The 25304-nt window shown below is 41.8% G+C and overlaps 2 protein-coding genes and 5 non-coding genes across 8 annotated transcripts; 1 reads left to right on the top strand and 6 right to left on the bottom strand.

Moving 5' to 3' along the window:
• Window positions 1-18562, top strand: LOC115101296 (55 kDa erythrocyte membrane protein-like). 2 transcript variants are annotated; one of them, XM_029620666.2, is made up of 12 exons: window positions 1-440; window positions 11697-11825; window positions 11979-12057; window positions 12234-12319; window positions 12465-12533; window positions 13883-14079; window positions 14618-14721; window positions 14860-14940; window positions 15056-15136; window positions 15231-15433; window positions 15544-15618; window positions 15798-18562. In XM_029620666.2, exons 1-12 carry the CDS (start codon window positions 318-320, stop codon window positions 15972-15974), a joined length of 1404 nt encoding a protein of 467 aa, XP_029476526.1. In that variant the 5' UTR covers window positions 1-317; the 3' UTR covers window positions 15975-18562. The 2 variants fall into 2 exon arrangements, with proteins under 2 accessions (XP_029476526.1, XP_064860901.1); XM_065004829.1 differs by lacking the exon at window positions 1-440 and adding an exon at window positions 2449-2513.
• On the bottom strand, window positions 16934-24860 carry LOC115101295 (H/ACA ribonucleoprotein complex subunit DKC1). The gene is made up of 15 exons (XM_029620665.2): window positions 24763-24860; window positions 23639-23700; window positions 23440-23526; window positions 22996-23087; window positions 21225-21409; window positions 21047-21111; window positions 20536-20662; window positions 20305-20435; window positions 19882-20025; window positions 19649-19769; window positions 19332-19450; window positions 19013-19116; window positions 18628-18667; window positions 18331-18483; window positions 16934-17411 (listed from the first exon to the last, which is right to left on the bottom strand). Exons 1-15 carry the CDS (start codon window positions 24776-24778, stop codon window positions 17355-17357), a joined length of 1503 nt encoding a protein of 500 aa, XP_029476525.1. The 5' UTR covers window positions 24779-24860; the 3' UTR covers window positions 16934-17354.
• Window positions 19522-19599, bottom strand: LOC115101494 (small nucleolar RNA SNORD83). The gene has a single exon (XR_003859298.1). It is a non-coding gene; the product is annotated as a small nucleolar RNA SNORD83 (small nucleolar RNA).
• LOC115101500 (small nucleolar RNA SNORA36 family) lies at window positions 20113-20245 on the bottom strand. Its single transcript, XR_003859304.1, has one exon. It is a non-coding gene; the product is annotated as a small nucleolar RNA SNORA36 family (small nucleolar RNA).
• On the bottom strand, window positions 20735-20919 carry LOC115101505 (small nucleolar RNA SNORD17). The gene has a single exon (XR_003859309.1). It is a non-coding gene; the product is annotated as a small nucleolar RNA SNORD17 (small nucleolar RNA).
• LOC115101495 (small nucleolar RNA SNORD83) lies at window positions 22869-22948 on the bottom strand. The gene has a single exon (XR_003859299.1). It is a non-coding gene; the product is annotated as a small nucleolar RNA SNORD83 (small nucleolar RNA).
• On the bottom strand, window positions 23173-23385 carry LOC115101504 (small nucleolar RNA SNORD17). Its single transcript, XR_003859308.1, has one exon. It is a non-coding gene; the product is annotated as a small nucleolar RNA SNORD17 (small nucleolar RNA).
• Window positions 24861-25304: the final 444 nt, after the last annotated feature.

Here is a 25304-nt window from a genome sequence, read left to right as displayed (position 1 = left end):
CCTCTCGTAGCGTATTCGCCTCTGCCCTCAGCAGCACGTAAGAGCTCTACCACTGAGGAAGCTGCATTGAGCCAGCCTTCTTTAGCACCGGAATGTTTTCTTGCTTTGTCAGCTGTGTCCTTGCAGCCTATAATGCAATATAGCTACCTCCGTATTGATCAAAACCACGGACTTTAAACTAGAACAGCAATTGATCAGACCGCCAGGGTTCGTTATCACTCATTTCCCCTGGCCCAGCTACACCTAGGACCAGCCTATTGCGGACCTTGAACAAGGGCGCTTCACGTTCACTTTTATTTTTTTGCTAACCGGTAAAGATGACTTTAAAATCCAATAAAAACGAACCTGCTGTCATACTTGAGCGGGTCAACAGCGCTCGAACAGCCCTCTCCGACCTGTACCTGGAGCAGCTCCTCCAAAATAAACCAAAGCCGGAAAAGGTAAGCGGTCTACTCTACAATACATTCATACCATTGCCATAATAATATAAAATGTCTTAATCAAATCAGCAGTAGGCCTATACGCCTATATGGAAGGCTGTATGTAGCCTACATTCATTCCTTGGTGATGTTGTAAAGCAATACAGATATGTCCATCAACTTCATTGCATCAGTTCAAGACGCAGGGGGTATGCGCAGGTCAGCGCTGATTTACAACCCGGTTTAAGACGATCATCTTGGTGTTCATGTGCTTTTTGTGTTTTTCATATACATGATTAAATATAGGTTTAATGCTATTCTTCACATTTTGCCATGAGGATGAGAGAACATTTTGCATTTTTTAAGTAACTGTTCAGTGAATATTCTGTTAACTCATTCTCAAATAATGTTGTTAGGAAAACGGCTAACGTCTTGCATTTCAACACATTTTGCCATGGAGCAGAGAGAAAAATGTGCAGTTTTATTGCTCATCTCATGCTGTTCTACACATTTCGCCATGAGGATGAAAGAACATTTTCCATATTTAAAGCAAATGTCCTGCTACTCTACAAATTTGGCCATGAAGCTAAGAGAACATTTTTGCGGTTTTAAAGTAACTGTCCGGTGAATATCTTGTTAACTCATACCCAAATAATGACCCATCCTATATTCATATTTGTGGCCAAAGCATAAATTGTAGAAAAAAAACACTTAAATAAACCCATCTCAAGCAGACCATTTAAAAAATGCTTGTTATTTCCTCATAGAGGATGGCGTCATCCTCCTGAGGAAGTTGAGCTGGCCAGTCAGCGGTCTACTCGCATTAATATTTTGAATGGCCGGTATAAACCCACACCATTCTGGTGTTGGAGTACACCCACGCCATTCCATAACAGAAAACCTGCTTTTAACATAATTAATTACCTTTTTTGGAAGGAAAACTGTAATTAATTATAGGCATATTTCATAAAAATCTGGAAACACTGGACAGGTACTTTATAGGTCGACTTTGGGCAAAAACGCAAGAGTAACAGCTTTAAACTATATTTTTTAATACATTTTTTATTTCACCTTAATTTAACCAGGTAGGCCAGTTGAGAACAAGTTCTCATTTACAACTGCGACCTGGCCAAGATAAAGCAAAGCAGTGCCACAAAAACAACAACACATAGTTACACATAAACAAACGTACAGTCATATAACTGACAAATGCGTCTTCATACCAGGTCATTTAATGCAACAACAAAAAAAGGTAATGAATAAGATATTTGGCTACAGATCTTATCGATCTCTACAGCTTCCATCCAAAAACAAATGCTGTGAAATGACGTCAACACATACTGGAGGAGTTACTGGCTAGCTACAAGTGGCTAGCTTAGCTAGCAAACTAGCTACGTCGGTCGCGGTGCGCATTACCAGAATTACACATCACTGAACCACCAAAGGCACACTCCATTTCTGTTTGGAAATTGAGAAGTAGGGGGGCGTCAACTTGACCTGAATATCGGGGCGGGACATGTGGCAATTTCACCTATGTCATGCACAAGTTTCAGTCTAGGTCACTCCCAAGACATTACTGCATCATGAAAAATTCAGTGCTTGTCAAATCCCATCTTAATTTGCACCAGACAAGTCATAATAAGTAAGATTCAGTTCTGCTATTTCTCTAACAAGGAACAGAAACCACACACCAGGCACATAGAGGAAACAGGTTAACTGTTTCACAGCAATAGAGAAGATACATGTGATGTCTACATAATGGATAGTTGTATCCTTTAGAAGAGGGGACTGACATTGGTACTCATAGACAGTATAGGCCTACTACTGTTTTTAACACTTCTTTCCACTTGTTTAGACATGTACATTTGTTGACCATGTACAGCATCTCATTTCAACAATGTGTTACGCTCCTATAATAATTACATCAAGGGATGTTTTCCAAACTGAGACACCTGCTCTGGATGTTTTAATATGGATTTTCATCTGTCTTCTTAATTATTTGTGATAGACTTCCACTTGTCTTTTAAGGGTCTTACAGTACTAGTATGATCCCATTCCAACCACACAATTCACCATGGACCTTTGACCCCACAGGTGAGGACTTAATGTTATCAGCCTCTTGATGAGGCACTACTGTAGTAGATTAGCCAGGCAGATTGTTAATCCCCTCAGTCCCCTAGATCAGGTTGACATTCTCAAATCCTTGTCTTTGTTTGCTTGCTTGAGTGAAATGCAGAGCCAGGTGTACCTATTCAACGCAGGCAGGAGGTTAACAAACAAACCCCTCTTCTCCTTTGTCTGTCTCAAGGGGGGATTTCTTGGCATGTGATGATTGGACAATAGGCCTGGTCAGGGTCAGAGGATTAGGGTTAGGGTGCATGGTAGAGCTGGACGATAGGGACAAAAATCCATATTGCGATAAATTGCCTGAATTGATGCAATACTGATCGATATAAGGATACATGTATTACATGAATGTGCACCCCATTAATGTGCTACTACTAGTTTGATGGTTGTAGCCATCAGTTGTCCTATTAACAATCACCCATATTCGCAAACTCTAGTGCCCTGTAGGGCCCATACTGTCTGGAGTTTGATGGGATTTACTTGAGGAATGGGTCACCCCTCTATTTTAGGCTCCTGAGTGGCGCAGCGGTCTAAGGCACTGAATCTCAGTGCTAGAGGCATCACTACAGACCCTGGTTTGAGCCTTGGGCAGTGCAAAATTGGCCCAGCGTGGTTAGGGGAGGGTTTGGAGGGGTGAAATAAGAATTTGTTCTTAACTGACTTGCCTAGTTAAATAAAGGTTCAATAAAAACATTTTTAAATGGACGTTTATTGTCCGCGTACACAGTTTAGCAGGTGTTGTAGCGGGTGCAGCGAAATGCTTATGTTACTAGCTCCTAACAATGCAATAAAATGTCAACCAATTCAAATGCAATGGACAGAAAAAAATACAAGAAATCAAGAACGATGGGATAAATCTGATTAACAAGCCAAATAGCACTTGTAGGAGTAATCCAATTCAATCTATATGTATGAGCACAGGTGTCTGTATATAGCCTTGCTACTCTTTTTTCAAATGTCTTTTTACTGTTGTTTTATTTCTTTACTTACCTACACACACACACACACACACGCATACCTTTTTTTTCTTTTTTCGCACCATTGGTTAGAGCCTGTAAGTAAGCATTTCACTGTAAGGTCTACACCTGTTGAATTCGGCACACGTGACAAATAAACTTTGATTTGATTTGATTTGAGAATTGATACAAGATCAACTAATAATGATATGGACAGCAGAAGACGTATTAGAGTAAGCAATGTCAAGAATCCAGTGTATGAATAAATGTACTGTGTGTATAAACAGTGTAATTAAAATACAATGTACAGTAGTAGAAATATTCTGATGATCTACGTCGGGGATACAATATTTAAATATGCAGTGTGAAACGGGAAATGACCCGTGGTTCAATGTCTCTATAACATAGGTTCCAGTGGCTCACTCTGCTTGATCAGTGAAGGAGGAGCAAACGAGCGAGGGAGAAAGTCATGTTCGAAAGAAGTCATGATACTTCCAAAAAGGAAAACATGTCCTCTGATTGATACGTTAAACAAAGTATGTCTGAAAGTGACATTGAAGTAGCAACTTCAACATTGTGAAACGTTGAGTGCTGAGAAGAGAAGCCTTGCATGGACTCTTTCCCTGACATCATGGGTAATAACCTAGTGCAGAGCCTCATGTTAAAGTGTACCTCAACGAGAAGCTGAAATGTGAAATCTGCATCTATTGTGAAATCTGGAATATCATAGAGATGAGTGCTGGTGTCTCGTTGTTTGCATGTATGTGTGTGTGTCCAACGTTGACTTTACTTTTCCATCTTTGTGATGCTTGCCTTGGACTGCAAGTGTGTATTTTGTGTCTGTAGCTGAACTGAAAAGCGACTCTAGCCAGATCGATTAGAGTGCAGTATGTTTGTAAGGCTTCCTGTGTGTGTTACCCACCTGCCGTGTGCAGACTCAGCCTGCTCCTGCCTGCCACACACTGAGTCATGTTTCACTAGAGACTAGCCTAATCATCCAGGCTAAAGAACTGCAGCTTTCTATAAATAGACACATAGCCACGTCTGCCTAACACACAATGTCTCCCATCCTAAACCCCTGTGTCATTGGTGCAGTTTAACCCTATCAGTCCCGAGACCCCAGCAAAAATCGTCTTTTCATTTCTCTGACTTTCATTTATCTGCATGGTCCAGCCCTTATATTTAATAGTCATTTTGGAGGTGCTTATATTTGTCCTGTTATAGACAAGTGTGTAATGGATATGTGTTTTTTCCCATATCCCAACTCCCCCTGAGACACCCGCAGAGAGTGGGGTCACGGCCAGGGTCGCCATTGTACAACAATTAGGATTATAAGTGCCGTGCTCAAGGGCACAGCAACAGATTTATCACCTTGTTGGCTCCGGTATTCAAACCAGCAACCTTTCAGGTACTGGCCCAACGTGCTAACCTCGAGGCTACATGCCAATGAAGTCCTTTTCAGGACAACCATGGCTGCAAGTAGAACACAAAACAATTTGACATAAACAGTTGCAGTCATGAGTATTATTGACAAATGTAAATAAATCAAAAATAGGTCCGCCAAAGCAAAAACCTGATAAAAATGAATTTATTTGAATGCTGTAAGTATATAAATTGTTTGCTCAATGGGAAATGAATATCCAACTAGTTAGTGACAACTGTTTGGAGTTTGTGACAGCAACTATGTGAGCTTATTGCAAAATTAGAGACACTATTTCCTGGGACTTCCTATGAACTTCTATAGAAGAACCCCTTACTTTCTAACGACTCTTGTGTAGCTTGTGAGCATCATAGAGCAGAACAAGTGCAGGTTCGTCAGCCTCAGCTTTTCATAGTGACAGTAGCTTTTAATAGTTCGTAGCTCAAACCATTCGGGCCTCTACAGACTTTTTGTACATACTTACGGGCCCCTTCGGGATCCGTCCTTGTCTCACAAACACCACTCTAGCTCAGCCCCCGTAATCACACAGACAAATGTTTGGTATCTACAGATGCAGAAGAAATAGACAAATCCAATGGTACAACAAGTTAGAAGTCCAAAACGCGCAGGCGTTACAGTGGGACTCATTGGATTAAACAGGGACAGACAGACACTAGAACATTGTGAATGTGCTTGTGTTACATCCCCTCATTTAAACAAAAAACATGGCCCCATGAACAATGTGGCTCTCTGATTTCATATCAAACTTTGCTGGCCTTGTTATCCCTCAAACATGATTACAGAGACATTAGATCCAGTTTCCACCTTAAACTATTTGTCTAGCAGTATTGTGCTGTTCATGTTTCACTGGAACACTTATTCTTTCAAATGGTGTATTCACAGCCATCTTCAACACTGGATTAGATTATGGGAACCACAGACAAATGGTGTATTCACAGCCATCTTCAACGCTGGATTAGATTATGGGAACCACAGACAAATGGTGTATTCACAGCCATGTTCAACACTGGATTAGATTATGGGAACCACAGACAAATGGTGTATTCACAGCCATCTTCAACACTGGATTAGATTATGGGAACCACAGACAAATGGTGTATTCACAGCCATGTTCAACACTGGATTAGATTATGGGAACCACAGACAAATGAAAGAACACACAACAGTGAGCCTTATAGCTGTCTTGTAAAAAAAAACAGCCCTGTTGTTTTTTATACCCCTCCCCCACTTTTTCCTTTTCCCTTTCAATAACCAAGCTTCCTTCAGAGATGGAAGAGGAAGCGAGAAACCCCACTCACTGTTTTCTTTTCTCTGTTTTTTTTTCTGGTTCAATTAAAGTCAATGAACTTAGTCGACCAGACCTAGCTGCTATTGCATTGGTGTCTATGGGAGACACACCCAGTTAAGTATACCGGAACAGACCATTTTTTTCAATGGTAAATGGCCTGAGTGAACTATCTTCATTTGTGAACATGTTTACTTACATTGATCCGTACATACTTTGTGTCGGTCACTGGTGCACGACTACAACTCCCAGAGGCCTCTGTTCACACAATGAGATCAGGGGTCAGCACCAATGACTCACTTGTACAAAAAAAAACAAGGATTCAAGACAGCTTGTTTTTCTTTGACTCGGAGATCACGTGACCCCCCTCCCCTCTGACACGGCTCAGTGCAGTGGAAGTAGGAAGCCACAGAAGAACAGAGTGTTTTTCTTCTGGGAGACTGTGAGTGCCAAGGAACTGCCCAGTTGAATCCACCCTGGCACGTTGGAGCCTGTAACTGTTTTTTCAGATAGCGTATCAAACTATGTTGCATTCCTGACTCCTTGACTAGTTCAGCAATATGAGATAAAGGGGGTTATTGATAATACTTAGTCTCCAACATTAGGAGGGATAATACAATGAGTAGCTGTAATATTTTAATAATGCTATATTCAAACTTTGATACCTGCACGAGGAGGACTACGCAATGTGTTTACTGTTAAACTGCCAATACCTACAGTGGGTGCCTGCCTAATTTCACTGTAACAGCATAACGAATTCCATATTTCACATTAGGTAGTAGCAGGACTCTTTTGGCCTGAGGCACTGTTTGGCCTTGTCACCGGGATATGGTGCCAGTCATTTATTATGTTAAAATAAAAGAAGATACTTTAGCTTTAACTGGACTGGTTTGATAGCTCACTTGGTAAATTCGTTTTCAAACTTTATTGGGTATTGAAAGGTTGTAAGCTCTCTCTCCTGTTATGTCTCACTTTAGACGCACACCTTTTTGATTCTTGTTTGTAACTATGGAAATGGGATCTTGTTAAAAAAAAAACGAAATAAACTTGGTCCTCACTTCAGAAGTTCCAAAAAACGCTTCAGGAAAACTGGAGCTTGTCAATTATACAAAGGTGATCTTAAAATCCTAGCCCAGTGGACAGACAGTTAATTGACTATGGGAGGTAAAAGTGGGAACCATGTGTGCCTTGGTCATCATTAACACAACATTGGAAAGTAAAATGTTTTTGCAACTTTGTAAGTTCAGCTTATTCAATCAATTACAGTGCTGTGTGTTCTCCTGCTATTCTCGGCTGTTTTCTGCTATTACATATATTAATTATCCAGATGATACCAGTTGACCTTTAGACCAAAGTCTGACGGTTTCCTTTAGACATGTGACTTCCCTCTCAGTCCAACCAGGGTCAGCACTTCGCAGGAGGATTTATTGGAGGCTGAGTGAGCCCTCCCTGTCTCTTTATGACTCAGTTCTGTGTGCTGAACAATATGAGTAATGTAATGAACGTTCAAGGCTTCAACCTGTTTGTCTGTATGATGGTGAAACTGTTAAGCCCCAGGTGTCTCCTACAGGACTGGTCCGTCTTAGTGGATAAGCAGCATACTGCGCTCTATGCACTCTTTACTGCATTCTATGCCCTTGTGTGGGGATGTCTTTTCATCAGAGTTTATCGAGGGATGCAGTACAGAGAGAGCTCTACTACATTGATGACAGGGACTGTTTCTACTCTCCTATTACTGGTGTCCTGTAAATATCTATATTATGTTGCAAAGTAAACAACATGTTTACTTACATTGACCATAAGACACCTCTAAGCTTTCCTTGAACACTGTGTGTGTGTGTGTGTGTGTGTGCGTGTTTGCGCGCGTGTGTGTGTGTGAGACCTTGTTCTGTTCCATCTCAGACAAACGGTGAAGGGAAGAGGAGGGGGAATCCTGACTCTGCATGACTCATGTTAAGAGGAACCACCAGCTTTCATATGTTCTCATGTTCTGAGCAAGGAACTGAAACGTTAGCTTTCTTACATAGCACATATTGCACTTTTACTTTCTTCTCCAACACTTTGTTTTTGCATTATTTAAACCAAATTGAACATGTTTCATTATTTAGTTGAGGCAAAATTTATTTTATTGATGTATTATATTAAGTTAAAATAAGTGTTCATTCAGTATTGTTGTAATTGTCATTATTACAAATATATTTTAAAAAATCGGCCAATTAATCGGTATTGGCTTTTTTGGTCCTCCAATAATCGGTATCGGCGTTGAAAAATCATAATCGGTCGACCTCTGGTACATAGTGAGAGACGGTTCATAGTGAGGGAGGGTCCAAAGTGAGATAGGGTACATAGTGAGAGAAGGTACATAGTGGGAGAGGGTACATAGTAAAAGAGGGCACATATTGAGAGATGGTCCATAGTGAGAGAGGATCTGTAGTGAGAGAGGGTACATAGGGGGAAATGGTAAATAGTGAGTACTTAGTGAGGGAGGGTCCAAAGTGAGAGAGGGTACATAGTAAAAGAGGGTACATATTGAGTGAGGGCCCATAGTGAGAGAGGCTAGATAGTAAGAGAGGTCCCATATTGAGAGAGGGTACATAGTGAGAGAGGTGGTTCATAGTGAGAGAGGGTACATAGTGAGAGAGGGTACACAGTGAGAGTGTCCAAAGTGATAGAGGGTACATAGGGCGAGAAGGTACATAGTGAGAGCGGGTCCGTAGTGAGAGCGGGTACATAGCGAGAGAGGGTACAAATAGTGAAAGAGGGCCCATAGTGCGAGAGGGTACACAGTGAGAGAAGTTCCAAAGTGAGAGAGGGTACATAGTGTGGGAAGGTACATAGTGAGAGAGTGTTCATAGTGAGACAGGGTCCCAAGTGAGAGAGGGTACATAATGAGAGAGGGTCCATAGTGAGAGAGGGTCCATAGTGTGAAAAGGTACATAGTGAGAGAGGGTCCGTAGTGAGAACGGGTACATAGTTCAAGAAGGTACATAGTGATAGATGGTACATAGTGAAGGGGGGTACACAGTGAGAGAATGTACATAGTGAGAGAGGGTACACCGTGAGAGAGGGTACATAGTGAGAGAGGGTACATACTGAGAGAGGGTCCATAGTGAGAGAGGGTACATGGTGAGTGAGGGCCCATATTGAGTGGGGGCCCATAGTGAGAGAGAGTCCAAAGTGAGAGAGGGTCCGTAGTGAGAAAGGGTACATAGTGAGAGAGGGTACATATTGAGACATGGTACATATTGAGATATGGTACATAGTGAGAGGGGGTCAATTGTGAGAGAGGGTGCATAGTGAGAGGGTACACAAGTGAGATAATGTACATAGTGAGAGAGGGTACATAGTGAGAGATGGTACATATTGAGAGAGGGTACGTAGTGAGAGAGGGTACATACTGAGAGAAGGTACGTGGTGAGAGATGGTACATTGTGAAATACAGTCCATAGTGAAAGAGGGTACATAGTGAGAGAGGGTACGTAGTGCGAGAGGGTACATTGTGCGATGGTACATAGTGAGAGAGGGTAAATAGTGAGAGAGGGTCTGTGGTGAGAGAGGGTACACAGTGAGAGATGGTATATATAGTGAGAGAGGGTCCAATGTGAGAGAGGGTACATTCAGTTACAAGGAACAAGGAGAGACTAAAACAAATAAGATAAAGGAAATGCCTTTGTGAAATTATGAGGATGGAAGTAACAGGTCATTGCCATTGGAGTTGTTAATCATTTTTATGGCCTTGTAGTTTTCTCTCAAAGACATCATCGCCACCTCCCGTACCTTTAGCCAGTGGATCTGACTAGACTAGACAAAACTACTGGCGTATTGATTTCCATTCATATAAAAAACTATGACAGATTCCCCCTTCTTATAGGCTTAAATATTTTTATGTGAGCGGATAACTGTGAAAACAAAGCTGTCAGAGTCACTGAGAATTCATTTGTGTCAGCATTGTGTGGTCAAACACATTGAACACATTCTTAACCTATCTAAAAAGAAAAGTTGTTTCTGTTTGCATGGTTGACGAAGTCACCTTGTGATTTCTCTGAACTAATTTTATTACTTTCCATGTCCCTATACAGCCTGAGATCGCAAACAGTAAAGGAACACTAGCAGTTATCTATGAAAAGATAATCAAACGTATCTATGTTAGATAACAAACGTTTGCCGCCGTAGCTGGCAGCATGTTCCTACAGGGAGTATAGGAGACTTCATTTCATTATTGCACAATAATGCTGGTAAGTAACCTTTGTCACCCTGGGGTCCATGTACAGAACAGTCAGGGGCTAGATTAGTATGATGGCCATCCACGTGAGTGGTTTTACTCATCCCTGGCAGGGCTAGCAATGTGATAAGGCCCATGTGGCCGGGGGCAGTGAAAGGGATTTAGCTAATGTGATAAAAGCATGTGTAATGGAGGGACATCCAGACAGCAGAACAGGCCAAATCCCACAGGAGGTCCCACTTCAATTATTGCTGTGTGGAATTCAGGAAAGGAAAGACTCCAATCTGGACTAAAAGAGTCTCATGGTGTACATTTGGATCCATGCTTTGAATTTGCTGCTGTGGTATTTCATGGTCATAAAAAGGTCATTAACATAGTGTACTTTTGGTGTACTTAAGCATTTGGCATTGGATTCAATCAAACCTGGTTGAAATGGAACGGTTGGAGTGGAGGGATCACCAGTAAAGGCCACATTCCTTTGAGTGACATTACACACCGTTTAGTGTTCTCACAGCCAGACAGCGGTCAAATAGTCAAGGTTGTTATTTGTGGGTGTAATGTATGTCTTCAACTTTACGAGCGATTTGTTTTTTCATATCAATACTTTTCTTCTTAACACGATTTCACTCAGGCGTAGTAGCCATGACAACCTTTTGTGTACCAGAGTAGCGGACATGGGTTGTCCCTGCCTAATGAGCTGGTGAAAAAGTGGAGTTAATTTTCAACCTCGAACAGATGCTGAAACTGCAAATGAAACATGGCTGTTGGGGTGCAGACGAAAAAAGCTTTTAATAACGCCACTGGAAATGCCGGTGTTCTAATTATGAAACATCAGATGATCAGGACGTTTTAGCTCATTGTAACAATGTATTTATTTATTCCTAGTCCACAACATTTTACAAATTGTAGCTGTACTGCTGCAACTGGCAATTATTTATCATTTTGAGTTGTTTGGGTGCTTGGCACGAGATAGTAAAAACTTTTTTCATGATTGCACTGCCCCACAATTTATAAAAGAAATAGGGCCAACCATTGACACCTAGTAACCTTCCAAACTTGGATGTTTTGGACGGATTATGAGATTTTTGCCAAGATGATAATCCAAAATGGCATTTTGTATAGGAGGAGTGCATTCCAGTTGTGTGCACAGTGTGTTTTTCACCCCAGTTTTTCACCCCAGTAAGCCATGTTAATGAATCCATCTCCTATGCCTATTGATGTTAAGTGTTGACATGTTTTTCCGTAGGGGCTTATGCCAGCCTATAAGACAACGGGAGCTGAAGTATACACCAACGGCAGTGCTGGTCACATGAACGGAACTGAGCCAACCAGGATGCGTGAGGTGGCGTTTGAAAAAAATCCCTCAGAGCCCATGGTAAACCATTCAGATGCCAATTCCACTCTTTTTTTCTCTCTCAGTCCCTTTCTGGCTATCTCTCGACGTTATTTCCCTCGTCTCTCGTGTCTATCTCTCAGTGACTCAATCTGTCATCTTGAGGAAAGATTGTCATGTGTTTTTTGCCTTTAGGGGGTGACTCTAAAATTGAATGGAAAACAGAAGTGCACTGTGGCCAGAATATTACATGGGGGCATGATACACAGACAAGGTACAGAACTCAACCACACTGACTGACATACTGAAGTGATTGTAATGAATTTGTATTAGAAAAGGAACAGTATTCCCATACTTGTAAAGCAAATAGATATTAGTTATTTGCCTGATAACACTCTTTGGTCATTCTGATCCTCTGTACTGTGCTGATCATTTGTTGTCCATCTCCAGGTTATCTAAACGTCGGGGATGAAATAGCAGAGATCAATGGAAAGAGTGTGGCCAACCAATCTGTCGACCAACTGCAAAAGATCCTGGCAAGTCGCTACCATCTCTGTTTTAACACAAACTGTACTGAAGAGCATTCTGCCCCTGAGAGAATGGGTGACATGTTGTAATCTCACAATCCTAGTTTTGATAGTGTGGAGTGTAAGTAAAATGGTCGCCATCCTCCCATTACAGAAAGATACCAACGGAGTAGTCACAATGAAAATCATCCCCAACCAACCAAGGTGCTCTCCTGTGTGTGAGGTAAGCCAATAAATGACCCATTGGATCTGCACATTTTCCCCTTTATGAATGGACTGATTTGATCATTTTTATGCACCCTGACATCTAATTTCAACTGCATGCATGATCAAAGAAATGGTTCCTATTCAAGCAGGGTTACACTCTTTTTGTTGTACTAGTTCTGCCATGATATCCCAAATGATTTCATCAGAGAAATACACCAGGTATAGTACATAGTGTAATAGTATACCCTTTAGTTGACAAGGGGTTGACAGTCATTACAGAGGGCATCAGTCACTTTATTTAGTCATCTATTGGTGACTCATAACCTACTCTGGTCACATGTTATATCGTCATCTACATACTGTTCCTATTCTATTTTGACCATATCAGCAAATTCCTGGATTATTCACTACCACCATTGTAATAAGACAAATAAACATGGTTCCGCGGTGTTAAGGTTCTTTCTCTACGATACCATGCTTGAAGCGTAACCACGTCTTTGATACGGTACCATCCTGTACCTCCAATCATCTCTTCTCCCAAATTCTCTGGATTAAATCGAGTTTGTCCTTTTGTCAGGCGAACCCTACCCTTAAGACAATGAAAGACACAGATGACCATGCAACCATTAGATTCCCCTAATGGTCTAATATACAGATCAGCAGTCATGTTAGACTGGCGAACTGAACTGAAACACGTTGGCAGTGCTCAGCGTTTCACTCTGCCATCTGCTGGTCACATTATGCAATCATATCTCCCCCATCAATCTGCCTCTCAACCTAGAATAATTCAACATTTCGAGAAATGAGTTTCATTTATGAATGTGAACTAATTGGAAAACAGTGTTATAGCATGCATGTTTGTCAAATCCATAATAACAGAAGCATGTCCATTGTCCAGGCATTTTATGATAACTGCACGAATAGTGTGGTCAGTGATGAGAGTCTAATTCTATGCCCTTTGGCAATTGATATATTAGTAGCATGTCCTAAACTATATTGTAAATATATACAAAACAATAAACTTTTACAGACCCAATCCCTCCTGTGGATGCTGCTAGATCCTCTGTGGGTTGCATCATAGAGCATACCACAAGGAAGGATCAATAAATATTACTCACTAACATCTAGGATGCTGTTTAGACAGGTACATTTAATCTGATCCACAGTACTATCTCCTGAGTTCATTCAGAATAATATACCATTTTGCACCATATGCTGGAAACTGCAGTGCTACACTTCATTGCAACAACCATATCAACCACAATGCACAGATGGCGAACATGATTTCCCAGTTTCCCAGACAAGGCATCGTGTCATTTCAGCCATCTCTATGTGTGCAGCAGTTCTGTGTTACTTCCTCCACAGATGTACATGAGGGCTCAGGTTGACTACGACCCTGCCAAAGATGACCTCATCCCATGCAAAGAGGCAGGGCTGAAGTTCAAAACGGGTGACATCATTCATATCATTAACAAGCAGGACCCACATTGGTGGCAAGGCAGGGTGGACAGCTCTACCGCCGATTTCGCTGGACTCATCCCCTCCCCAGAACTTCAAGAATGGTAATGGTACACAAAGTAGGAGAGTACACCCACTCTGATTACCTGTAAAAAAGCTTGTGCCTGAACGTTGCTTTAAGCACTGAAATTGACATGCATATTATTAATGTTAGCTCTCTGTGTACATCCTAGGGCCAGCCGTGCTGCCCTGTTCTGAGCCAATTGCAATTTTCCTAAGTGCCTCTTTGTGGCACGTGACCACATGACTAAACAGTAGTTCAGGTGCGATGAAACTAGGGCCTGTAGGACCTGCCTTGTTGATAGTGTTGTTAAGAAGGCAGAGTGACGCTTTATTATGGACAGACTTCTCCCCATCTTAGCTGCTGTTGTATTAATATGTTTAAGCACTGAAATCACTAGAATCCTAATTTAGTTTGTTGAGTGAGTCAGTGACTGACATAAGAGAAAAACTGCTGACGCACAACTAGAATTAGAAAATGCACCTTGTGTATTATATTACTCTAACTCTCAACATTACGTTGAGACCCGCTCTAAAATATTCAGTGTGTGAGTAACCCCCAGTCTCTCCTCTCTGCTCTAGGCGGATGGCAAGTAAAAGCAAGGCCACAGAGGGCACCCAATCCTGCAGCCCCTTTGGAAAGAAGAAAAAGTGCAAAGACAAGTATCTGGCCAAGCACAGCTCTAGTAAGACTTGCCATTTGTTTATACCCAATACAATCTTGAGAACTACCTATACTAACTAGATGTATAATGTTTTTGACATTGCATGGCATTGTTTTAGATCCCTAAACCACCAATTTATATTATTTTCTCCCTTGTTAGTCTTTGACCAATTGGACGTGATTTCCTATGAAGAGGTTGTTCGGCTCCCTGCCTTCAGCAGAAAAACCTTGGTGCTTATTGGTAAGCCCCATATATGATCATCATAAGCGAGACCTGCCTGCCTTAACCCTAATTTTAAACCCAATATTTGAGATTGTCACACTAAAAGTGGTTAGATGAACCTCTCTCTGTGCAGGTGCACCGGGTGTAGGAAGGAGCCACATCAAAAGCCTGTTGCTGACCAAATACCCAGGGAAGTTTGCCTACCCAGCACCACGTAAGTAAGGCCTTTACTTCTAATGGTCTTCTATCTGGTTTGAGAGCAATTGGTTTTCCAAAACCCACCATTAACTGTGGCTCGATCCAAACAGACACCACCAGACCCCCACGTAAGGACGAGGAGAACGGGCAGGAGTACTACTTCATCTCCAACGACACCATGACCAAGTGCATCACTGAGAATGAGCTGTTGGAGTATGGCAGCTTCCAGGGGTTCATGTTTGGAACCAAAATAGAGACTATCCAGAAGATCCATGAGCAAGGAAAAATCGCTGTGCTGGATGTTGAACCACAGGTAGGCATAGAAATAACTATTTACACAAACCCAAGGTTAGCAGAGCAAGGTATTTGTTTCAAGTGTCAGATGAATAACAAGATGGTTTGGCTTCTTTTGTTGTTATGCAGACATTGAAACTCTTGCGGACGGCAGACTTTGCACCTCTGGTGGTTTTCATTGCACCCACCAACTCAGCTACTCAGGTACGCTACTGCTCATTTCTTACATCCAGGAATGAAGGTGATTTCAGTTAAGGACCATTTACAATATGGCTCTCTCCAACCAATCACACTACGGCATCAACATTTTCAGTCTGTAATGAGATGCTGAACCCCTCAGGAGTTTGACTTTGTAGTCTGATAACTTGTACCTTTCCTTGTAGTCAGAAGCGGTGCAGTTGATCCAGAAGGAGTCAGATGCCATCCTCTCCAGCTACAGCCACTTCTTTGATGTGCAGCTGGTTAACAATGATGTTGATGAGAGTGTGAAAGGAGTGGAGGAAGAGATGGAGCAAGCCACCTCCACCCCACAATGGGTGCCTGTTTCATGGGTCTACTGACCTGTGTACCCCTGAACAACTATCATATATTTAACAAAACCTGGGCCAATATCCAGTGTCTCTGCGTGCTGATCTAGGTTAAACTGCCTTTTAGATCAGAATGGGAAAAGATTATGGCCAGACTAGTAACCGAAAGGTTACAAGATCAAATCCCCGAGCTGACAAGGTCAAAAAAAAATCTTTTTCTGCCCCTGAACAAGGCAGTTAACCCACTATTCCTAAACCACCATTGAAAATAAGAATTTCTTAACTGACTTGCCTAGTTAAAGATAAAATAAATCAGCACTCCTACTCTTGAGCGGCTTTGTGAATACAGACCCTGGCAACTCATACACCATTCTTTGCATAGCAGCTAATCACTACGTAATTGTAACTAAGTTTCACACAGAAGCAAAACAAAAGAGCAATAGATATTTTATTTCAGAGAAAGGACAATGAACCCAACCAAGGGGATCATTTAGATGTTTGTAAAAACCTTAGTGAATCAGGCTTTTTAGGTGCCAAGTGATTGGTACCATACGACTGCAGATAGGATTGTTAGTCTATTAACAATTAAAGTGGACCACTACTGTGAAGGCAATGCCACTACCTGACAAGATTATCAGTATCCTTAACTCTGGTTTAATAGTCATGAGATTTTGCATAGCTGTATTAATATATGGTAATGTATCAAAATACAGGGAGACAGGTTCTACATGAAATTGTCAAGTCTGTCATGTTAAGTGAACAATTTTTTTGACAACCTCAGTACTGGTCTCAACTCAGAAATATATACCTGTCATGATGTAAGGCACTATCAAACCCCCACCACCCCATATTACTGATTGAAGTTTCACACTCATTTGGTGCGAAAGGTAGGTCCGAATAAGAAATTACATGAATTATTCACTCCATCCTTCATTACACTAGAAAATAGCCTCAGATCCCAGCAACTGGGTAGAAAAACGACACAAAGGCAGTTACAAAAAATAATATTCATTTCAAACGACAATTTATGATCATAGCTGGTTTCTGTATTTACAGTACAATATAAAATAAAACCGATCGCATGTAGAGGTACACAAATACTGCTGTCAACACAGGGAGCACTTAAAACATTTAAAAATGAAATGTCACTGCCATGAGTACAAAAATATGGTCATACCGTGGCGGTTGAGATGGCAACCATTAACCGCATGATCACAAGCCTTACCTAGTCCAAGCCCCTTATGATTATCCATGTGCGGCCATTCTGGACAGACTTGATTAACATAAAAGGTTTAAAACTCTGGGTTCTTGCTATGCCTGCTGCCTCTTCAGCGCCCATTGCATCTGTTAGGTAAATATCACCAGGCATTCATTCTATGGTCCTTTTCATTGTCCGTGTGCTTCATAAGCTTTTCACTCTGCTTCTGCTTCCTTCTTTTTCTTCTTCTTCTTCTTGGCACTCTCACCAACCTGTGCATATAAGAGATTTGTTATTCCTTTGACTAATGTTTAAAGCAATTCAAGTGTCCTAAGTGAAAATGCCCTCTACAGTTTGAGGCATGTTGGGTGTAGCTGTAGTGACTTTGCTAACAAAATAGGTGTAGACAGCCACCACTAACATTGAGTGGCTGCTGCCAACACACTGACTCAACTCCAGCCACTTTAATAATGGGAATTGATGGGAAATATATCAGCCACTTTAAACAATGCTACCTAATATAATGTTTACACACCCTACATTATTCATCTTATATGTATACGTATACACTGTACTCTATATAATCTACTGCATCCTTATGTAATACATGCATCACTAGCCACTAACTATGCCACTTTGTTTACATACTCATCTCATATGTATATACTGCACTCAATACCATCTACTGTATCTGCCTATGCCGCTCTGTACCATCACTCATTCATATATCTTTATGTACATATTCTTTATCCCCTTACACTTGTGTCTATAAGGTAGTAGTTTTGGAATTGTTAGCTAGATTACTTGTTGGTTATTACTGCATTGTCGGAACTAGAAGCACAAGCATTTTGCTACACTCGCACTAACATCTGCTAACCATGTGTATGTGACAAATAAAATTTAATTTGATTTAGAAGATGTAAGGAACCAACATGACCAAATGCGCATGCTAGAAAAACACCCGCAATAATGTAGCAGACTGACTCCCTCTGAAGACAAGTAGGTTGGAAAGGGATAACTTTCTGCATGGGATATATAAATATTCCAGTGCAAGCACCAGTCATAGGGAAGGCACTCCATTAACTGGATGTATATTAGAAAAATACTGCTGAAAACCACAACATGTCTCTCCCTGTGACCAGAGCCACAAGGTCATACTGCTGTCTATTCAGACCAGAAGGAGAAACACACCTCTCCGTCCGTCTCTGCTGCTGGCTCCGTATCAGCTTCTAGTTTCTGCTTCTTTTCCTTCTTTTTCTTCTTCTTCTCTTTCTTCTCTTCTCCCGACGGAGTGGAAGGAGCCGAGGGTGCTGCTGCATCACTGTCACTGTCTTCGCGCTTCCTCTGAAAGACAGAGACAATGTTTAGTCCATCTCATTGTGCGCATAAGTTCATACATGGAATAAACTATACCTTCTTTGGAGTGTGTCCCAATACTGATCAATATCAAATCAATCAATGCCAGAGTATCAACTCATGTAAGCATACCTTTGCTTCACCATTTCCATCAGCCTTGGATTTGGACGCACTGAAAAGAAGAAGGCAACATGTCACTCTGTGTATTAGACTTCCTTAAGAACGATTAACAAAATGCACCTACACGCACAAACTACTAAACAACTGTTGACAAACATTTGGATTGCAAGTTACCACACATGAGTGGAAATTAGTAGCTATGAATGTTCACACAGCTCAGCTGCCAGCCAGGCAGAATGCATGACCAGATCTCTGCTGAGCTACGAGAGTTGATGTTGCAGACTGACTCCCTCAGAGACCACAGGGCAGACCAGAAAGGGATAACTGTCTGCTGACTAGAACCACAACATGCATACCAAACTGCTCCCTCAAGGCCCCTACCAGACTGGTTTCACACCTGTAATCTACGTAGCCCTCCTTCCAGTCTGATGGAGTGCTGCCGTTGGCTTTGCCATGTTTGTCCAGCAGACCCTTCTGGATCATCATCTTCTTCTGGCTGGCCTGTTCATTACAAATCAGAGTTTGAATCTTCCTGATACAGGACTAAAAGCATAAACTGTTATAGTTCCATGTGGCTCACACACCAGGGTCGTGGGTTTGAGTCCCACGGGGGACCAGTATGCACTCACCACTATCAGTCACTCTGGATAAGAGCAGCTGCTAAAAAGACAAATGTAAATGAGTAGACTACCAATAGTTTGCACAAGAGACATTACCTTTGGGCCTAAGCCCCACTTGCGGGGATAGGTGTCTCGTTCCATGATGACTCTCTTGATCTTGGCCACCACCCCATGGTCACATGTGGAGATCACTGCAGTCGTCATGAGGGCAGTAGCTGGAAAATTGAAAGGAAACAAACTTGAGATGGGAACATAAATATGCATATGGAGAAATGTGGTTTTTCAAAGCCATCAGTCAAGGGTGATAGATAATAGGTCATCTTTGCACATAGTGCTAATGCCATCTACAAGATCATCATGTGGCCTTTCGAAAAATCACCTGCGTTGCAGAACAGCATACTTCTATTGCTCACCTATACAAATGGCCTCTCCTTTGGTCGTTATAACCACAATATCCTGGTTGATCTCAATGCCATCCTCATATCGCAGGACACCAGGCAGCATGATCTTTGCGCCATAGCAGATCGCATTCACCTGGGGAGAAAAATCATACAACTCATTTAAAGACTTGTTCCGTCCTCTACACAGGGTCACGCTTGGAAAATGACAGTGACTGTCAATTAAGAGTCAGAAAACAAAAACTTACTGCACTGTCTTTCATGACCAGACGCTTGTGAGATATTAGAAGCTTTTCCAGTGGGTAGATGACTCTGCGAAGGTACGTCTCGTCCTTGTTGTGGTCATACTGCCATTGAGCATCTAGCACATCGTGCATGGTCACCAAATTGTCCTGCAGAGAACACATTCCAACATCGAATGAGTTCAAAATACATGACGCATTAAGCAGAACATAGGCCTAAGTATCAACATTCCCATAACATGTTGGCTAGAGTGGAATCAAGTGGCTGGCATGACCACTTTCTATTCAGAGCCACTCTATGCCATTTCTGTGCCAAAGAATAATTACCAGGACTGGGGAGAGGCCCAGAACCGAACTCAACACTTTGGACCGTACAATGTAACCAGACAAAACACAGCCAAAGGAGTATGAAAGAGGTACGAGACTCACCCTCTCTCCCAGAACACCAGAGCGAACTCTCCTCAGCTCCTGCATCTGACCACCAACACCCAGGAGGAGCCCCAGGTGGACACACAGGGTCCTGATGTAGGTCCCAGCCTCACAGCTCACCCAGAAAATACCTACAAACAAACAATACGGTTAGATTAGCATCTCTAAAACAGCAGTACTGACAAAGATTTTTAACCTCCGCATAGGGAAATAAATAATTGGATTCCTCACCTAATCTCCTCTCTGGGTCATACTCAATGAGTTTGCTTTCATAAACGGTCCTAACTCTCAACTGCCGCTTTACAGCTGCGATGAGTGGTGGTCGCTGGAACAAAGCTCCTGTAAGGGTTTCAATACCCTAAAGAAAAAAGCGCAGGATTACTCACTATGTCCCACAACACTGGTATAACACCAATTTCTTTACTAATGTGTGATCAGGTGTGTCAACTCGTCTTTGTTATCGCAGGGCCCTCCAGTCCTGCCTCTTTCTCCACCACAAGCTGCCCCAGTAGAACACTGAGGTGGCAAGAGTGGCTAAAACAGGCATGAGCACCACAGAGAAAGTAGGACCCTAGCAAGCACTCAGAGAATGGATAAACACGTTCATCATCTCACATCCATGTCAAGAGGCAGTAACTACGTATTAAAAAAGCAGTCACCAATTTATTGGCATACTTTTACAGTTAAATTACAAACTCTGAACCATGCTAAGAGTAAAAACTGCATTAACAAGAGAACTCACCCTAGCAAGTGTGTGCTCATTCTCAATAGCATTGTGCAGCCGAACAATTCCCACATACTCTTTGCCTGAAACAGACGGCAGAAGAGTAGTAAGTAGAGGCCAATCTTAATGTGTTTACATCACCATCAGGAAGTAAACATTCAGAGCAGGAAGGGGTTGGGCATACAAAGGATCTCACCTGCACTCTGCTGGGACTTGACCAGTCGTGTGGCTCTGTCCACACACACAATGAGGCAACCTGTCACCTTGGGGTCCAGGGTGCCACTGTGGCCAGTCTTCTCCACTCGCAGGATACGTCGGATCCAGGCCACCACCTCATGAGAGGAGGGATTGGCAGGCTTGTCCAAGTTGATGAAGCCAGTCCTGAAAGTCACATGGATCGAGATGGGGTTTAGAGTGGAGCCAAATGAAATCAGACAACGCTTCAATATTTTAAAAGGGCATCAGTTGCAGAGCCTAAAGATCGGACGATTATTATTTTTCAGCACCGATGCCGATCATTGGAGGACCAAGAAAAGCTGATATCGAATAATTGGCCGGTTTTTATATACATTTGTAATAATGACAATTACAATACTGAATGAACACTTATTTTAACTTAATATAATACATAAATAAAATCTACTTAGTCTCAAATAAATAAACATGTTTGATTTGGCTTAAATAATGCAAAAACTGTGTTTGATAAGTAAAAGTGCAATATGTGCCATCTAAAAAAGCTAACGTTTAAGATCCTCGCTCAGAACATGAGCATATGAAAGCCGGTGGTTCAATATTCCCAGTTAAGAAGTTTTAGGTTGTAGTTATTATGACACGTCGACTATTGCTCTCTATACCACTTGTATTTCATATACCTTTGACTATTGGAATTTCCTATAGGCACTATAGTACTGCCAGCCTAATCTCAGGAGTTGATAGGCTTGAAGTCAAACAGCGCTGTGCCTCAAGCATTGCCAAGAGCTGCTGGCAAAACGCAGTAAAGTGCTGTTTGAATGAATGCTTACGAGCCTGCTGCTGCCAACCACCGCTCAGTCAGACTGCTCTATCAAATCATAAACTTAATTACAATATAATAAACACAGAAATATGAGCCTTTGCTCATTAATATGGTAAAATCCGTAAACTATCATTTCGAAAACAAAATGTTTATTCTTTCAGTGAAATATGGAACTGTTCCGTATTTTTACGAACAGCCGGCAACTCCCAAGTCTAAATATTGCTGTTCCGTTGCACAACCTTCAATGTTATGTAAAATTCTGACAAATTAATTACGTTCTTCACACAGTTCACAACAAGCCAGGTGGCCAAAACTGTTGCATATACCCCAACTCTGCTTGCACTGAGCGCAAGAGAAGTGACAATTTCCCTAGTTAAATATTGCCTGCTAACACTAATTTCTTTTAACAAAAAACACGGGTTAAAAAACACTTCTGTGTGTTGCTGTTAAGGCGAGGGGTTTATGGTTAGGTACATTCGTGAAACGATTGTGGTTTTTCCGCAAATGCACTTTTGTTAAATCACCCGTCAATAATAATCAATGCGGTGCCTGTTAATTTATATGCAGCGCAGGACAAGCTAGTTGACCTAGTAATATTATCAACCATGTGTATTTAACTAGTGATTATGTTAAGATTGATTGTTTTTTTTACAAGATAAGTTTAATGCTAGCTAGCAACTTACCGTGGCTCCTTGCAGCCACAAGGTCCTTTTGACGATGCACTTGCAGTTTCCTCGTGGACCGCAATGTAATCGGCATCCAAAAAAGACGATTACCGATCGTTATAACTTGAAATAGGCCGTAATTAAAACCGACCTCTAGTGGAGCCATCAGACAAGGGTGATAGATAAGGAGTCATCTTTGCATATAGTGCTAGTGCAATCTATTTACATTCATCATGTGGCTCCATAACTGTTTTTACAAGACTGAGCCAAAAAAGACCAAAAGTTACCTGACATAATCCTGAATGTTCCTCTTCAGAGGGTTGGAGCCATTTGGCAAGGGTGTGTAGTGAGCTGTCCTGATGTTGAGTTTGTCAAAATTCTGCATGACAAAATTAGTCAAGGGGGGAGAATTAGAATTAAGAATTTACCTTACAAATAACCAAATGTAACTGCATGGAGGGGATGTGATCAGGAGTTTATGCTCGTCTTAGTTGTGGCCGGTCCCTTAACCATTGCACCAGCACACCTGCCCCCAACGCAGTTAACCCCAGTAGAACACTGGGGCAAAAGCATAGAGTCAGGCCGCTGAACCCCCTGAGTCAAGAACAGACACAGGGTGCTGCAAGGCCAGGGCCCAGCAGCACTCAGCGAATGGATAAACAAGTTCATCATTTCAAAAACAACATCCTGCTTTTACAGATAGATGACAGGACAAGAGTAGGCAAACTCACTTTTAGCAGCAAAGGCCATTGAGACGTGTCCAGACTAGCAACTCTGGACTCTGGTTTGATGAGGAAATCTCCACTCTCCTGAATATCCTGTATCCCAAAAATTAGGAATTTAGGAAAAATGTACCCAGACGTTTATACCATTTGAAGTGAACAAAGCTTGTAGCAACTGGTGCATCAGTCAATTACTGTAAGGACTTACCCCAACGTCATCAACAGCAACTGTCTTTTCCTTCTTCTTCTTCTGCTTTTTCGCAGAGTTCACTTGAAAAAAACAAATGGATAATATTACTTGCCAGCAACAAACATGTTTTGTTCCCTGACGTTTCCATACTGGATTATTCCCCTTAGTTTTCAACAGAAGTGAATTGTCGAGAAGAAACTTGTACATAATGTATGCACTTCGTTGGATGTATACCCATGCACATCCCGTAAATACGACTAATACAACTAAACCCAATCCGGAGGGTTGAGTTTACCCGGCTAATTGAGATAGCTAATAACTGTGTCACCAGCATACCAATACTCGATTTGGCAACGCGCTCCCACGTGGCAGACACGACCGGCACGTGGTACTTTGTGTGAATGTGCCTTCACCGGTAAATTTTACCCAATTATGTACGGTGTCCGCAGTTACAGAAACGTGTATAACGACACATATACAACTCAGATATTGCAAGTAAGCAAGTTAACTTAGTCGTTAATTAATATGAATGAATTCGCGGTACCGTTTCAGACCACGTGGCCACCATGCTTTCAGCGTCTGGATGAAACCTTTAGTTGCGTGTGATTATTAACAAAATGGCGTAACGCTAGCTAGCTAGGATAAAGTTCCGAGGCTGCCGTTGAACACGACTGTTACACAACATCGTGTACTTTGATAGTTAGCTAACTTCGTCATTAGTTACTTCCCACCTAGATGTGTACAGTGTACTAACGGTATTACTTACGGTATTTAGTAACTACGTTACCTATGACGACTTAGTGGTTAAAGTTAGCTAGGCATCTTACCATCATAATTCAGCACTATTGCAATACCATGATCCGGGAGTATGCGCATGTAACTTAAACTAGATACATCAATTAATATACTGCTATAAGTGTAGCTAGTTTGATAACCACATGGTTTACGATGGGTCATGCGAAGTTAATGGGAACGTGGCCGCCTGTTTGATCATGCCTCAATGTTGGGTGCAGTGCTGCTAGTAGTATTTCACAATTTCCTAGTAAATAAACATATACAACAAAGACCTAAAATTCCACAGCAGTTGTAGCTGGCTACTTTGAAATAAGATTGTACTCTTAGACTGTGCAGGGGTTACTTACTTTGTACGTCCGCCATCTTCGGTCTGCTGTGCAACTGACTTGAGACAACGTGCGTGTTCAATGGGATCCCGGATGGCACGGAACGTGTTCAGTACGCATGACATTTAAAGAAAAGGCCCTAGCGCCTCACCAAGCCTCGCGATAGTTCATTCCAAATCCAACCAAACGAGAAAAAAATAGGTCGAACAGTGAGCGTCGCTTCAACAAATATGGTAGTATGTGTAATGCTATGCGCTCGAGAGACAACATAAAATAAATGTTCTGTTAACATGCTACCTTTATATATACACGGTCTATGCATGACAATCAGACCAAATAACTAATCTGGGGCGCGTTCAGCAGGATTTAACGTTTTGGAACGTTCAACTTCTGATAGCCTAATTCAATGTAGGTCAAACATGCCTCTCTGACATGTAGACTAAGGAATCACATCGGCTCTATACATGGGTTTGCGACGTTCGAGAACATTTTGCCAAGTTAACATGGCTCTGTACTTTCCTTTTAATGTTGGATATGGCTTCATCAGAGATATGTATAACCAA

This window comes from Oncorhynchus nerka, linkage group LG19 (genome assembly GCF_034236695.1).
Source record: "Oncorhynchus nerka isolate Pitt River linkage group LG19, Oner_Uvic_2.0, whole genome shotgun sequence".
In the NCBI taxonomy this organism is placed as follows: Eukaryota; Metazoa; Chordata; class Actinopteri; order Salmoniformes; family Salmonidae; genus Oncorhynchus; species Oncorhynchus nerka.
This window is presented reverse-complemented; position numbering and strand designations above follow the sequence as displayed.

Coding starts and splice junctions, on each gene's coding strand:
- LOC115101296 (XM_029620666.2), top strand. CDS start 318: ATGACTTTAAAATCCAATAAAAACGAACCTGCTGTCATACTTGAGCGG. Junction 441..11,696: donor ATAAACCAAAGCCGGAAAAG/GTAAGCGGTCTA, acceptor GTTTTTCCGTAG/GGGCTTATGCCAGCCTATAA. Junction 15,434..15,543: donor TGCTGGATGTTGAACCACAG/GTAGGCATAGAA, acceptor GTTGTTATGCAG/ACATTGAAACTCTTGCGGAC.
- LOC115101295 (XM_029620665.2), bottom strand. Junction 19,451..19,648: donor AGGAGAGGCCATTTGTATAG/GTGAGCAATAGA, acceptor TCAATTTTCCAG/CTACTGCCCTCATGACGACT. Junction 18,484..18,627: donor ATGGAAATGGTGAAGCAAAG/GTATGCTTACAT, acceptor TCTGTCTTTCAG/AGGAAGCGCGAAGACAGTGA.